The sequence below is a fragment of the Myodes glareolus genome, chromosome X, assembly GCF_982192425.1.
Source record: "Myodes glareolus chromosome X, mMyoGla1.1, whole genome shotgun sequence".
Classification (NCBI taxonomy): domain Eukaryota; kingdom Metazoa; phylum Chordata; class Mammalia; order Rodentia; family Cricetidae; genus Myodes; species Myodes glareolus.
The window spans coordinates 85,412,083-85,428,110 of record NC_142053.1 but is presented as its reverse complement, the minus strand read 5'-3'; the positions used below and the strand labels follow the sequence as shown (position 1 = coordinate 85,428,110).

Sequence of the window (16,028 nt, the reverse complement as noted above, 5' to 3'; positions counted from 1 at the left end):
ATTTGGGAGGATTCGGAGGGATGAAAGAAAGGGAGAAATGTTGTAACTATTACCTCAAAAATTTAAAAATTAATAAAAAAAAATAAGGCTGAGCAAGTCAGAGGAGCAAGCCAGTAAGGAGAACTCTTCCATGAATTCCGCATCAGTTTGTGCCTCCAGTTGCTCACCTGGTTTGAATTCCTGCCTTGGCTTTCCTTGATGGACTGTGATTCAAAATCTGATAGACAAATAAACTCTTTCCTTGGTCCCCCAAAAGAAATTGTTATAAACAAGTCAAGATAAAAAGAAATTAAAAGTATATAAATAGTAAAAGGAGTCATACTGTTGCCCTTTTCAGATGATATGATAGTATACATTACATATGTCAAAATTCTGCCATTAAACTTCTAGAAATGATGAACAAATTCAACAAGATGATAGAACACAAAATCAGCTTGCAAAAATCAATACCTTTTCTATACAATTCACAATAGCCTCAATGGAAATACACTATCTAGAAATAAACCTAACCATGGAGCTGAAGTTCCTTTCCAATGAAAACTTTACATTTCTGAAGAAAGAGATAGAAAAGGACACTAGAAAATGAGAAAGCACCCCATATTCATAGATAGGTAGATTAGTATTGTGAAAATGACCATTTTACCAAAAGCCATTTACAGATTCAATGCAATCCCAATCAAAATCCCCATCTTATTAGTCACAGAAATAGAAAAAGCTATCCTGGAATTAATATGGAACCACAAAAGACCCTATATAATCAAAACAATCCTTATCAAAAAGAACAATGTTGGAGAAATTGCCATTCCAGATTTCAAAATATAGTATAAAACCATAATAATAAAAGGACTCATGGTGCTGGCCAAAACAAACATATACCAATGGAACAAAACCGAAGACCCAAACATGAGTACAGATAATGTCAGCAATTTAATATTTGACGAAGGTGCCAAAAACACACTGGAAAAAAGAAAACATCTTCAACAAATGATACTGGAAAACCTGGAATTAAACAAGAAGAATGAAATTAGATCTGTATCTGTCACCTTTCACAAAAACTAACTCTGAATGGATCAAAGACCTAAGCCTAAATCCTCAAACAATGGAACTGCTAGAAGAGAACGCAGGCAGTAGCTACACCATAAAGGTCTAGGAAAGGATTTCCTGAAAAGGATCCATTTGTCCAAGAATTAAGACCAACAATTGACAAGCTGGACTTAATAAAAAGCAAAAGCTTCTGCTTCTGTGTGAAGAGCAGGCCCACAAAATAGATTTGAAAGAATCTTTGCCATCTGTATACCTGATTGAGGATTACTGTCCAAACTATATTAAGAACTCAAAAAAAGAAAGCATGAAAACCACAAAGACCCATTCAAACAAAATGATTCTAGAATGGTCATCATACCCAGCAACTAGGGAAATACAAATGACAAAACTTCAATTTCACCTTACCCTAGTCAGAATGCTAAAGATCAACAAAACAACCAACAACAAATACTGAAGTTGTGGTGGGGAAAATGGGACCACTGGATGCTCACATAGTAAAAAAATTACACTAAATAAAGATTTTTAATCCTTCAAAAATTATCTCAAAATGGATCATAGACCTAAATGTACCAAACGCCTAAGAGATTTCAGAATAAGTTAGATGACCTTACATTTCATGATGACTTTTTTAGACTCCAAAAGCAAGATCTATGAAGAAAAAAGGGGAACTACAGAGGTGGCTCAACAGTTAAGAGCATTGACTGATCTTCCAAAGGACCCCAGTTCAATTCCTCGCACATATGTGCTGACTTACAACCATACGTAAGTTCAATTCCAGGGAATTTCTCTTCTGGCCTCTACAGGTATCAGGCACTCATATGAGACAAAAACATACATGCAGACAAAACAGTCATATACAGAAAAATTATTTTAAAAGAAAAAATGATAAATTGAGCTTCAATAACAGTTCTGTTCTGCAAAAGACACTTGTCTACTTCATTGGACGTGGGATCTAGTAAGAGAACAACTCTGGGTACATCTCTGACAGAGTTTTGTAGAAGGATTAATTGAACAGAGGAAGACCATCTCCCAAAGTGGTGACCTGGTTATAAAGAAGTCTTGGGGAAAGGCTGCTCACAGTCACTACCTGCTGGTGAATGTAATAGTCTGCTCTGTCCCTTTAAAAAGATAAGGAATGCCCACTCCCTCCCTGCCCGCCCAAGTAAACTGATCTTCAGTTTCCAGCTTGAGTCCTTTCTTTGCCATCTCCCTCTTGAAGAGGCAGCTTCTGTCTCTCCCCACTTCTCCCCTTCCCCCTTCTATTTCTCTCTCTCTCTCTCTCTCTCTCTCTCTCTCTCTCTCTCTCTCTCTCTCTCTCTCTCTCTCTCTCCTCTCTGCTCTTCTCCCTTCTTTCCTTCCCTTCCAGAACCCACTAAATAAATATCCAACATCACTCTGTATGGTGTGCCTATCCATCTGTCTCTTGCCCACTGCGTGGCTCCCTGCCTGGGGGCATTCAGAGACCTGCAGTGTGATCTCGTGACATGCCCATCCATCTGTCTCTCCTCATGGGACTCGCTGCCCCTCGTGGCCCACTGCAGTCACTTGGAGAACTGTACCGTCCCTGCTTGGGACTGGCTGCTCTTGGGACCTGCTACCCACTGCAGCCACTGGTATCTGCAGCATTCTACTTTTACCATTACATTGGTGCCATGACTCAGATTGAACACATCTACCCTGTTGTTGCTCTGCCTGCCACCCTTTGGTGATAGTAGAATCCAGGTTCTTTGCCTTCCAACATGGACTGAAGACTAGAAACTCTTGGAAATTCAATGCAATGTTGAGACTACATCTAGCCTCATTGATTGAACAGCTACTAGGTTTCCAGCCTCTCTGATGTGAACCGAGCCATTGTTGAACTAGATGTCCCATATGGCAAAAGTTAATCTAATGCATTCCCTTTAAAAATATACTCACCCAATTGGTTCTGTTCCTTTACAGAACCCTTACTAATACAGTGACCTACCATCATCATCCTCTCATTTTCTACTTCATTGAGCAATTCAGCAAATTCCTTGAATGATTCCGCTAACAAGAGAGAATAAAAAATAAAGTAAATTAGTAATGGTGTATATTGATGAGCAGGCAAAGATCTATGCAACATGAAGTAGAGACCAGTACCTTAATCTCACAGAGCCACTAGAGAATGACATGAAACCTAAGGTAAACAGGAGGACAGGTTAAGTACCCACTGACTATTATTTCTCTTCCGTTTATTTCCTTTTTTGCTAACCCCCAATTAGAGAGATATTTCACAACTAACATTGTATTTAATCCACTTAGTCACACTTAAAAATGTCTGGGGCTTCTCTCATTGTACGGACAAACAAGACCGTTAGGATTATAGCTCAAGGTGATGCTCTGCTACACAGTGAGATCAAGGGCAACCTGAGCTGAGCTACAGGATCTCAATCTGTCACAAAAAAAGACAAGATATAAAAGTTCTTTAATCTTAGCCTTAAATCTATCTCCTTGCATTCTGTCAAGTATTTTTACTGATTACCTGAGGAGAGATTTTACAGAATCACATATAAGCAAGGAACTAACTTCTAAATTAGAAAAAAAAATCAGATAGAGCATGAGATAATAAGGATTTTAGTTCAGTAAACAATACAGAGAAAGAAAAGAAACACAAATTTTAGAGAGAAGTAGGCCTGGATTGGAAGTCTTTTTCTCATCATTTTCTTCCTGAGTAACTTTGTGTAAATGTCTTGACCCCTCTGAGCTTCAGCTGCCTTACTTATTAACAGGCATGATCATATCTACTTTAGTGTTTCGTTCTTTATAGGAAAGAAATTATGCTGTGAATGTGGAGAATGCATACAAAGTAGATAACACTAACATCTCCCCCCTTTTGCATTCAACTCTCCCACTTACTGGCAGTGTGCTAGCCATTCAATTCTCTGTCCTGGATTTCAATCTCTTCACACACACAAGAGAAATAAATTTTTCTTGTGTCTTCAAATTCCCCAACTTCCCACTACAAGCATCAAGTACATTCTCAGAACATATGGAAGCCTGGGCAAACAAATGTGTCCAGATATTTATTTATTTGGTTAGTTAGTGAGCTAGTCAGTTTCTCACTCTATAGCTGGGGCTGGCCTCACTAAAGCTCCTGAGTGCTATACAGGATTACTACTATATCCAGCCCCTAAATTAGAGCTTTTTAAGCAAAAAAGATAGATTCCTTCCATAATATATCGACTATTTTAGAATGTGCTATTTAATTTTCACAAAGTTGTAGATTTCAATACTTGCTGTTATTGGTAGCTAATCTACTGTGATCACATTTGTTGAAGCCTATTTTCTGATTTAATATAGAGTCACTTGAAGAATATTCCATATATGTTTGAAAAGAATATCCTCAGCACTTCTGGGGTGGAGGACAAAAGAGGACACCAGGTCCCCTGGAACTGGACATAGAAACAGTTGTAACCCACCATATGGGCAATCGTTATGGAACCCATGTCTTTCAGAAGAACAGCACGTGTTCTTTATCACTGAGCCATCAATTGGGAAAATGCTCCAATAAGATCCTGCTTTAAGGCATTTTCTTTATAGGTGACTGGTGTGGGAGGGCCCAGGTCACCATGGGTGGTTCCACCCCTGTGCTGGTGGTCCTGGGTTCTATACGAAATCAGACTGAGAAAGCCACGGGGAGCTTTTTCCTTATCCATTCTTCAGTTGAGGGGCATTTAGGTTGTTTCCAAGTTCTGGCTATGACAAACAAAGGTGATATGGACATAGTTGAGTACATGTCCTTGTGGCACGATTGAACATCCTTTGGATATATACCCAAAAGTGGTATTACTGGGTCTTGAGGAAGGTTGTTTCCTAATTTTCTGAGAAATCACCACACTGACATCCAAAGGGGCTGTACCAGCTTGCATTCCCATCAGCAATGCAGAAGTGTTCCCTTTTCCCCACAACCTCTCCAGCATAAGTTTTCATCGGTGTTTTTGATCTTGGCCATTCTTACAGTTCTAAGACGGAATCTCAAAGTTGTTTTAATTTGCATTTCTCTGATGACTAAGGATGTTGAACATTTCCTTAAGTGTCTTTCAGCCATTTTGATTTTACAGGGGATTACAATTATGAGACTGCAAGAGTCTCACAAGAGACTTTGAACTTTGGAATCTTAAACAATGTTGATACTGTTATAGACTATGGAGATCTTTGAAGTTGGACTTAATCCATTTTGTATTATGCTATGGGCTCAAGCCTTTGGGGGCCAAGGAGTGGAATGTGGTGATCTGAATGAAAATGACCCCCCAAAGGGAGCAGCATTATTAGGAAGTGTGGCCTTTTTGGAGTAGGTATGGCCCTTGTTGGAGGAAGTGTCAACTGAGGGTGGGCTTTATGGTTTCAGAATCTCAAGCCAGGGACAGTGGTTTACTCTCTCTTCCTGCTGCCTGTCAATCCAGACAGATGTAGAACTCTGAACTCCTTCTCCAGCACAATGTCTGCCTACACACTGCCATGCTTCCTGTCATGACAATAATGAACTAAACCTCTGTCAGACTCAATTAAATGCATTCCTTCTTGAGAGTTGCCATGGTTGTGGTGTCTCTTCACAGCAATAGAAATCCAAACTAAGATAGTCTTTGTTGAACTGTTATGTATGTATTTGAGGGTGTGCCTTCAATATTTAGCTTGGCAATTTACAATTCTATTCCAGCCTTCACCTGCTGCTTGCTCAGAGATTCAAGTCATCTAAAAGTTGGGGAACAGGGCTTTCTCAATTCTTTTTTAGATAAATACAAACACTGAGCATGTGCAAAGCTCTATATATGTGCATGATGTAGAGTTCTAGAAATATGCCAGAGCTTTTCAGAGCTCTCAAAGGTGCTTCTTCTTCTTTTACCTTTTATGAGTACTGTCCAGCAATTTGCTTGCTGTTTTAGTCTTTCTACTGCCTGCACTAACTGGAGTTCTAAACAACTACCATTGAGTATTTTCTTTTTATGTGCATTAAAGATTAGTAAAATATATTTTGACCATGTTTCTTTCCTCCCTAAATTGTTCCCTGATCCTCCCAACCTCCCTACCCACCCACTTTTATTTTTAAAATGCTCTGAAAAAAAAAACTTTGAAACAATCAAGCTCTGAGTAATTTCAAATAAGACAAGCTGAAGAAGTCATAATTCCCAGAACTGGGGAAATTGAAAAGTCATTCTTCTTTCTCAAATGGTTTCAAAAATAGTGGTTTTCACATGTTCTAGGATTATGCAATTAGTTTACAAAGTTACTGCAGAGCATTTTTTAAAAAATTCAGTAGGAACACACACCACGATAAAATGCCACAAAGTTCATTGCTGTTTCAAATATTAACCAATTTTTTCAAGTAGCCATGCTCTATTTGTTGCAGTATTCATTTGGATAAAAGTATGTGTGAATAAAAAGCTGATGATGCAAATGGTTTCCAGTGCATTCGCTGCTTTTAGAGAAGATCATATTTTGAGGGTGACGTCTCCACAATGCAATCAGAGTTTTAAAAGATCACTCTGAACCTAGGTTTTATACATTCTAAGCAAGTACTCTACCACAAGTGAACTACATCCTCTGCCCAAGCCCTACTTCCCTTTTATGATTTGTTTGGTTTTGTGTTTTTGAAAAAAATATCTCGCTCTGAAACCCAGGGTGTCCTAAAACTTGATGTAATTCTGTCACAATCTGCCAAGTACTTGGATTACAAGTATGTATTACCATATCCAGCTTGATCCCTCTTTTCTTTTGAAGAAGGGAGCTCTCCTGTATCCTATGCAGGCCTTGAACTCACTATGTAAACAAGGATAGCCTTTATCTCTTGATCTCCTGCCTCCATATCCCAAGTGCAGTACTGTAGCCATGCATTTATCACACGAGGCTCTTGAACCTTACTTTCAATTAATAAGGTATTCAATAAGTTCTGAATTAATTCTAAGTTAAGTTACTGAGTCAGGAAAAACCGATCTGGGAATGGGGATACAGGCCTATTATCACTGGGGAGAAAGGATTGCGACTTTGAGGTCAGTGTTAGCTATGTAAGCAAAAGCTCCCAGAAACAAATGGCCCCTTCAACTGAACCTTCCGAGAGCCTGATTTACTGGAGAGACCTTCAGTGATGGGGCAGAGTTTAGAACAGTGGCAAGTTCAGAAGCAAATTATCTTGAACTAGCATTAGCCCTCGTCCTGATCATTTACTGTAATCCTCTCCATCTGACCTAAGAGCTTTGTGAGCATTAGGTAAATCAATTGGTGGAGACAGAGCACTCATTTTCTAACCATCCACAAAGCCAGGGACACTCAGGCCTAGAAGAGACATCCCGTCATTTAGCCCACCTACGTAGTACTCCCACCAATGAAGATACCTTGATTCACAACTTTCTGTATGTTATTACTATAATGCCTTTCTGAAACTGCTTCCATACTGGAACACAGAAATTGGAGTAACCTAATTCTGTGTTCCCAGGTTGTGGTCACTCCTATCTGGATCCAGAATAAACTATTTCTTATACACCTTGAGGTAAGAGTTATGAGTTGTTTATATTAGCCATCCCTTCCTTCCTTCCTTCCTTCCTTCCTTCCTTTTTTTCTTGCTTCCTTCCATCCTTTCTTCCTTGCTTCCTTCCTTCAATCCTTTCTTTCTTTCTCTCTTTCTTCCTTTCTTTCTAAATAGTGAGGTGCTGTCTCAAATGAATAAATATTTTTAAAAGAAGTTCATTGCTCTCTATCTGACCTACAAAATCTTCTATAAATTTATTTGATAAAAGTTGATTCCAAAATCTTACTGAGACATATGGCATGAGGTAAGAAATACCAGCAAAGTGAGGACAACATCTGAATTGTTGATATTCATTATCCAAAAGTCTCATAGTTCTAGCAATCATCTCTATTACTCCAACTAACTCATTTCATTCTTTTTATTTTGTATGACAAGGTCTTACTATGTATCTCAGGCCATCCTTGAACTCACTATATAATCCAGACTTGTAGACCTATAATAAAAATTCTGCCTTAGCTTTCTGAATACTGGGATCACAGGCGGCCACCAGCAGGCATGTGGTTTTTAGTCCTGAAGAAATTAGAACTTGAATGGCCCAGGACACAAAGCTGATGACATTGTCAGAAAGGGGTTGCATCTTAATGCTTATTCAACAGTTTTAAGAAAACAAGGTATCACTAGAAACAGACAAAACTCCCATGCCTCTGGCTATTCCTTTGGTCTCCAAATAGTGTTTTCTTCTCTCTGCACATTCTCATGTTCGCCTTTTATGTCTTACGTCTTTCCTTTTCGCTAACGTTGAAAACGCTTCAAGTACAAAAGCAGTGTTTATTTCTAACTAAATAGGCATGTCTTACTGATACACTTTTAGTGAAACAGCATGAATAACTCAGCACCTGATGAGAAGTAACCAGGCAAATGGTTCGCTGGAGTTGAAGGAAGAAAAAAAAAGTAAGAGCTTCAGTAAGTGTGGTTTAAATTTAATTGTTCTTAATAATAAAAACCCAGAGTCAGATATAAGGGACTAAAAGCTGAGAGGTCAGTGAAGCAGTGCAGCCAGCTACTCGGGAGACCTTTTCCCTCTACCAAATCCTCCGACTGAAGGGACGATCCTGTCTCTACAAATCCTCAGACTACATCTCCAGCCTGCCCTGAGCTCCTGTCTCCTTCCACCTTATCTTCCTCTCTCTGCCCAGCCATATCACTCCTGTCTTCACCTCCCTAGTGCTGGGATTGAAGGCATGTAACTCCCAAATAACTGGGATTAAAGGTGTGAGCCACCGCTGCCTGACTGTGTTTCTCTTTGAGACTTGAGTAATCTAGTGTTGCCCAGGGTGGCCTTGAACTCACAGAGCTCCTTCTCCCTCTGTCCTCCTGGTGCTGGGATTAAAGGTGTGTGCCACCACTGCCTGGCCTCTATGGTTAACTAGTGGCTTAGCTCTGCACTCTGATCTTCAGGTAAGCTTTATTTATGAGGTCACAAACAAAATCTCATCACAAGTAAGAAGCCCAGACCACTCTCTAGTGTGCCATGAGAAGAGTCACTAAAGACAACTGCCTGCCCCCTCTGCACATAAAAGAAATGATGACTAGGAAAATTGGCTACAAAAGGAAGGAAAATGTCCTGTGGAGCCAAAACCAGCGCGATCATCAACAACCACCATAAACATGGCTAGGGAAATTGTTTGCCACATTCTTCAATAATTTCAAGCTGCTCCAAAATATTAAACTGAGACTCTGGCAAGAATTAACTCTCTCTGGAAAATGTCAAGGAAGAAAAAAATAAAGGTAGGGAAGATACCATACTATGTGTGTTTCAGATCTAATATCATTCATTTTTCCACCTTAGCAATGAGAAAATAGAAGTTCAGTAAACTAAGAAAAATGTCCACAAGGTTGAAATAAACACTGCCTCCCAAAAGTATCATAAATTTTCAATAATGTTGACAACATTGATCGAGTGGCTTACAACTGCTTATACTCTTTTACCTAGAAACTTCATTTGGAAAGCAAGCCTAAAAATAACCGTGACCACAAGGGGAAAAGCTTTTAGAGCCAAGGTAAGCACTCGTCATTATTAATGATGGTAAAAAATTAAAAATAATTAAAACGTAAACAGGTCTAAGAAATGATTAAGTGTATCTACTTAAAGGACCATTTTCCTTGCTTCTTAAATAGAACATTATACAAAATTTTATAAACATAGTAAATTGTGGGAATTTACACAAGCAGAATATAAAAATTTTTAAGTATGACAGATTGACTAAAATTTTTTCCCTGGGTTTTTCAAAGAAAGAGAGAAACATGAAGTTGGGTGGGTAGAGACGTAGGGAAGATCTGTGAGGTGCTGGAGAAGGTAAAAAAAGAAATAGATTGTATGAAAAATTTTAAAATAATTTTTGTGTATATATGAAGTAAAATAAATTCTATGTACACTGTGATTATAAACAAGTACAGAAAATCAAACTAAGATGAGAAAGGAAGGGAGTACTCAATGATGGTTCGCTGTGAAAAAGACATATGTATAAATTTCTGAATAAATTTCTGAATCAAGATGAACTGATTTAAAATCCCACTTAATCAAGACATGAAAAGAAAAGAAGCTAGACACAATAATTCCAGCACTGGGAAGGCAGAGGAAGGTGGATGTCTATGAGTTCTAGGCCAGCCTATTTTACATCATGAATTCTAGGTCAGCCAAGGCTATGTAATGAGACCCTGTCTCAAAACACTAACAACAACAACAGAAACAGTAACAGCAACAGGCCGGTCACAGTGAAGCATGCCTGTAATCCCAGCATTTGGAAAGCGAAAATCTGGGGACTGTCAGAGTGAGGCCAACCTTGATTGTATAATGACAACTTGTCAAAAAGGCAGAAGGAACGAGGAAAAAGAAAGGGAAGAGGAGCTGTGGCTAACCTCCTCAGTCATTTTTCGAAGTGAAAAACTGGCTATAATTCCATTACAAGAATACATTCAGGGGGCAGGAGATGTGGTTCTGCAGTTAAGAAAACTTCCTGCTCATTCAGAGAGCTGCAGTTCAGTTCTCAGCACTTCCCCACATACGGTGGCTCAACTAGTAACTGCCAATGACTCCAGTTCCTAGGCTTGGCCATCTTCTTTTGACCTCTGGAAGCACCTCTCCACTCAAGTATCCTTCTCCTCAATATATAATTTTTAAAATAAAATATATTGTTAAAAAAATAACAAACAAATGGCTCCTGTTGGTGCTATAGCAAAACGTTAAGCCACAGTGAGGCAGTGGTGGCATAAGCCTTTAATTCCAGCACTCAGGAGGCAGAGGCTGGCAGATCTCTGTGAGTTCGAGGCCAGCCTGGCCAACAAGAGCTAGTTCCAGGACAGGCTTCAAAGCTACACAAAGAAACTCTGTCTCGAAAAACCAAAGACAAAGAAAAAAAAAGCCACAAATGGAGGTGGAGGCAAAAGGATCATCCTCATCTGCCACACTGCTACATAGTGAGTTTAAAAGCTAGCCTTGGCTACAAGACAACCTATTTCAAAACGAAAAAGAACAAAAGAAGAAAAGAAAACCGTGTACAGTTCTAATAGTCGAAAGTGGGCAAACCGGTCAATGTCGTTTTAACAAGATCTATAGCATCATTTCCACCCCGCCCCTCGGCCCAGCCTCAGACTAGCTATGTAACCAAGGGTAACTTTAAACTCCTGATCCTTTTTTCCCTATTTCACAAATGCTGGAATTAGAGGTATGTCTTTGCTCCCTGCCTTTTCTTTTTTCTTTCTCTCTCTATTGTTTTTTGTTTATTTTCTTTCCTTTGAATGTGCACACTTTCCCATTTATTTGTATGTTTTGTGATTTTTGGTTGAAAATTGAGTTCAGACTCAGAGTTTATTTTTCTTTTGTTATTGGTAATTATTGCTTATTGTTGCAGGAAGTCTTTAAGCCAAAGACTGTGATATAAACATAAAATCTTGAATCTTTTCTGAATGAAACTGGATTTTTTTCCTGGACATATAAATTCACTTTCACATTTTGTTTTTGTTGTTTATTATATTGTTTTTATTGAGCTATGTATTTTCCTCCACTCTCCTCCCTTTCTCTCCCCTCCCCTTCTACCCTCTCCAATAATCTCCATGCTCCTAATTTACTCAGGAGATTTTGTCTTTTTTTACTTGCCATGTGGATTAGATCTATGTATGTCTCTCTTAGGGTCCTCTTTGTTGTCTAGCTTCTCTGGGATTGTGAATTGTAGGGTGGTTTTTCTTTGTTTTATGTCTAAAGGCCATTTATGACACTTATGAGTGAGTACACATTATATTTGTCTTTCTGGGTCTGGGTTACCTCACTCAATATGATGTTTTCTAGATCCATTCATTTGCCCACAAATTTCAAGACATAATTTATTTTTTTATGCTATATAGCATTCCATTGTGTAAATGTACCACATTTTCCTTATCCATTCTTCAGTCGAGGGGCATTTAGGTTATTTCCAGGTTCTGGCTATGGAAAACAATGCTGCTATTAACATACCTTGTGGTATGATTGAGCATCCTTTGGGTATATACCCAAAAGTGGTATTGCTGGGTCTTGAGGAACGTTGTTTCCTAATTTTCTGAGAAATCACCATACTGATATCTGAAGCAGCTGTACCAGTTTGCATTCCCACCAACAATAGAGGAGTGTTCCCTTTACCCCACATCCTCTTCAGCATAAGTTGTCATCAGTGTTTTCTGTATTGGCCATTCTTAACAGTTCTAAGATGGAATCTCAGAGTTGTTTTGATTTGCATTTCTCTGATGGCTAAAGACTTTGAGCATTCCCTTAAGTGTATTTCAGCCATTTTAGGTTCTCAGATTAACCAAGACAATGGGGACGAGATAATCAAAGATAGGTGTGCAGAGTGCCTAAATCAATGTTAGCAATGTAAAAATTCTTGTCAATATTAAATCTCATTTATTTTTTCTGCTACTTATTGAAGACTTGCATGCATATGACATATCCAATTCCATAAGTGCCTCTTTTTTCTGTTAGCATGATCTAACACTGTGCCCATTTTCCTCCAGAACAATGAACAGAGGAGAGAATTATACACTGTCACTGAATGTCACCATAAACATTAACTCGTGCTATGTAATAAAACGGGTATATGAACTTAGCATAGTGACAAGCAACAATAAAAATGACTTCCTAGCACTGCCACATTCCTGTGGGTTTCTGTGGTCTCCCTGGTCGCTTTTGCCTGTGACATCTTTGTTTCTTAACGTGTGATTTATGATAGCTCTTTAACTTAGCTACCACTCGCTACCTCTCACTTGGCTACTTCATCAGCTCCCAGTTACCACCTGACTATTGCTCCAGTAGATATGTCCAACTGTTTTACACTGTAAACCTTGCCATCTACAAAATTCCTGCCTTAGAGATGCAATATCAAATTTAGATTAATCACATTCAAAACTTTGTATTGGGCTTCATTCATAGCTGTTCTGGGGTACTTATGAGCCTGTGGACTATGAGTTGGGTATACCTGCAGAGATTATGACTCAGTGAACTAACTTTCATTAAGGGAGACAGGAGAGTGACTTGGAGAATTAGTGGGCTTGCTGTGTCCACTACACACTTTGTGTTTGTCATTTTCTAAGCTGGGATTTGCGGTAGTGTGAGAGGAAGCGGCAATGCTTCAGCAGTTGAGGTTGATGCTGTTTGGAGTCCCTGAGGCAAAAATCTTGGGGACTTAGTGGAAGTCTGTTGTTGGGAAGAAACAGTTGTTCCAGAAGCTGATGTAGCAGTGTGTGCCTTGAGTTGTACACTCTCTGCTTCACTGGAAGAATTTGTACAAGTCCAGTAGGGATGGAATAAAGAGCTAGACTGTTAGATTTTACACTGAATATGCAGAGGACCCAGAATTCCATAATGGACTTTTAATGATGTATTTAAAAGACAACTTGGTACATTTGCCCATAGTAGATGGCAGATACCTAGGTGTTGTGGTTTGACTGAAAATGGTCCCATAGGCTCGTGTATTTGAATGCTTGGTTCTCAGCTGATGGGAAGAAGTAGGAGGTGTGGCCTTGTTGGAGGTGTGTCACTGGGAGGCGGGATTTGAGGGTTCAAAAGTCCACATCATTGCCTATTGCCAGTTATAGCTCCCTTTTCCTCCCACAATCATTTCCTTAACCCACAATCCCAACACACTCTCCATCCCTCCCTCATTGCCTGGCTGCCTGCCTACCTGCCATGCATACACTTGTGAATCAGCTACTGCTTCAGTACCATGCCTGCTTGTCCACTGCCATGCTCCCTACCATGGTTATGGACTCGCCCTTTGAAACTGTAATTCCCAAATAGACTATTTCTTCGTTAAGTTGCCTTGGTCATGCTGTCTTATCACAGTGATGGAAAAGTAAGTATGACATGAGGAGAAATGGATATGATTCTACAGCTCATGGAGAAATCCTGAATTCCCAAAGCATCGCTTGATGTTCAGCTCCAGGTCTTCCCCTGTGTTCAATGGGGAAAGCTCAAGGCCAAAGAAGAGCATTTTTTTCCACTCTAGGCCATGACATTTGTGCCTTCAGTTTGCATTGGTCTGTTCCTCAGCTCGCATGGCTTCTAAGATGAATTCTCCTTCTCTCAGTCCTGTGACAAAATATCGGGTAAAAAGCTAACTAGAGAAAGAAAGTTTATTCTCACTCAGTTTGACTGTGCAGTTCACAATGGTGGGAAAGGAAGAGCAATGCTTGAGGCAGCTTGTCACACTGCATCCACAGGAAGCAGAGAGAAATGAACACACGTACACAGTCCACTTCCTTTTTAGTAAGTTAGGACCCAAGCCCATGGAATGGTGTTGCCCACATTTAGAGTGGGTCTTCTAACTCAGTTCTTCTAACCTAGATAACCCCTCACAGATACTATATCTCTTTTTTTTCTTGACACAGCATTTCTCCGTGTAGCCCTGGCTGCTCTGGAACTCACTTTTTAGATCAGGTTGACCCCATATTCAGAAATTTGTCTGCCTCTGAAGTGCTGGAAATAAAGGTGTGTGCTACCACTGTCTGGCTTCCTTGCAGTTATTCTTAGAGACTAACATAATCTAGATAATTCTTTCCAAGTATGTCCTGAAACTTCTCTCCTGTCTTTTTATGATCCTGTCAAATTAAACATATTAACCATTACAGAGGTAAAAGTTTTTGGAGTCTCACGTCTGCTTCAGGTTTGGGGTTTGTTTATTAGCTGTGGGGTAGTAGCAATGTTACTTGAACCTATTGAGCCTCCATTGTTCTCTTCTGTGAACTATGGAATACAATTTACCTCATAAGTCTATGTGGAATAAATAGAATAACCCATGTAGATTAGGATGTATCTAAATTATTTAGCTTGGTATAGTTGCTGGTCAATAACTGAGCCAAAATAAATCTGGTTTCCTTAACTTGGTCACAGCAATAAAAAAGTATAACTTATATACCCATCTTCCAGATTTAAAAAATTAACATTCAACGAGGTGAAATTGCTTGCCCAAGTAACGCAGCAAATAAGTTGTAGATCTGCAAGTCAAACTTAGGCTGTGAGACTCCAGAGCCATTGATAATCACAGTAAATCAGGCTCTTGGACCAGGACCTACCTGCATAAGTAGAATGAAATCCAATAAGATTGAAAATAACTCACAAGTACCAACCTCACTAGGTACACACCACATTTAATCAAAATATTCATCAATGTTATAAATACAAAGGTATTTATCATGATACCATCTAAAATAGTGAAAACTATAAATAAGGTGAATCCCCAAAAGTAGCTAAATAGAAAATAAACTATAAATATATCAAATATATAAATAAAACATAATAATGCTCATATATCTATTATTCTCATTTGGTAAACATGCATTCAGCAGCTAATGTATACCTAGCATTCTCCATCCTCTTCTGTGTTGGCAAAAAAAGCAGTGGATGAAACAATGCCCTTGCTTTCTCATGAAATTTAGGAAGAAATTTAAAAGAAATTTAAATTTAAATGGAAAATAAAATTTGTTGTATAAGATTTTAAGTAAAAATTATAAAATATCACTATTTGAGCCTACTCAAAAATATGTGTGTGCGCACACACACACACACACACACACACACACACACACACGCTTATTTGAGACAGGATCTATACAGCCCAGACTAGACTATGCAGCCAAGGGTAAATTTGAACTTCTGATGCTCTGCTTCTCCCTTCCAAGTGCTGAGATTATAGAAAGGTGTGTGCAACCCCATACAATTTTATGCAGTGCTGGGAATCAAATCCAGAGCTTCTTGCATAGCGGACAAGTAATCTACCAACTGAGCTATATCCCCAGCTTAAATTTTATATGATTAAGAAGCAGTTTCCATGTGAAGAACATGGATATATGAGCCAGTCATGGAGATATATGCCTTCAATCCCAGCACTTGAGAGTCTGAGACAGAACAATCAAGTGTTCAAAGCCAGGGACTAGACAGATGGTTCAGCAGTTAAAACCAGGTACTGTTCTTACA

At 39.0% G+C, this 16,028-nt stretch overlaps 1 protein-coding gene across 2 annotated transcripts in view; it reads right to left on the bottom strand.

Annotated features, from left to right (window-relative positions):
* The window catches only part of Ophn1 (oligophrenin 1), a 327,366-nt gene that overhangs the window by 214,634 nt on the left and 96,704 nt on the right, over positions 1–16,028 (bottom strand). For both annotated transcript variants that reach the window (XM_085684928.2, XM_085684927.2), the window contains exon 4: positions 3,011–3,072. In XM_085684928.2, coding sequence (XP_085541054.1) covers positions 3,011–3,072 — 62 coding nt within the window. The remainder of the gene's footprint in view (positions 1–3,010; positions 3,073–16,028) is intronic.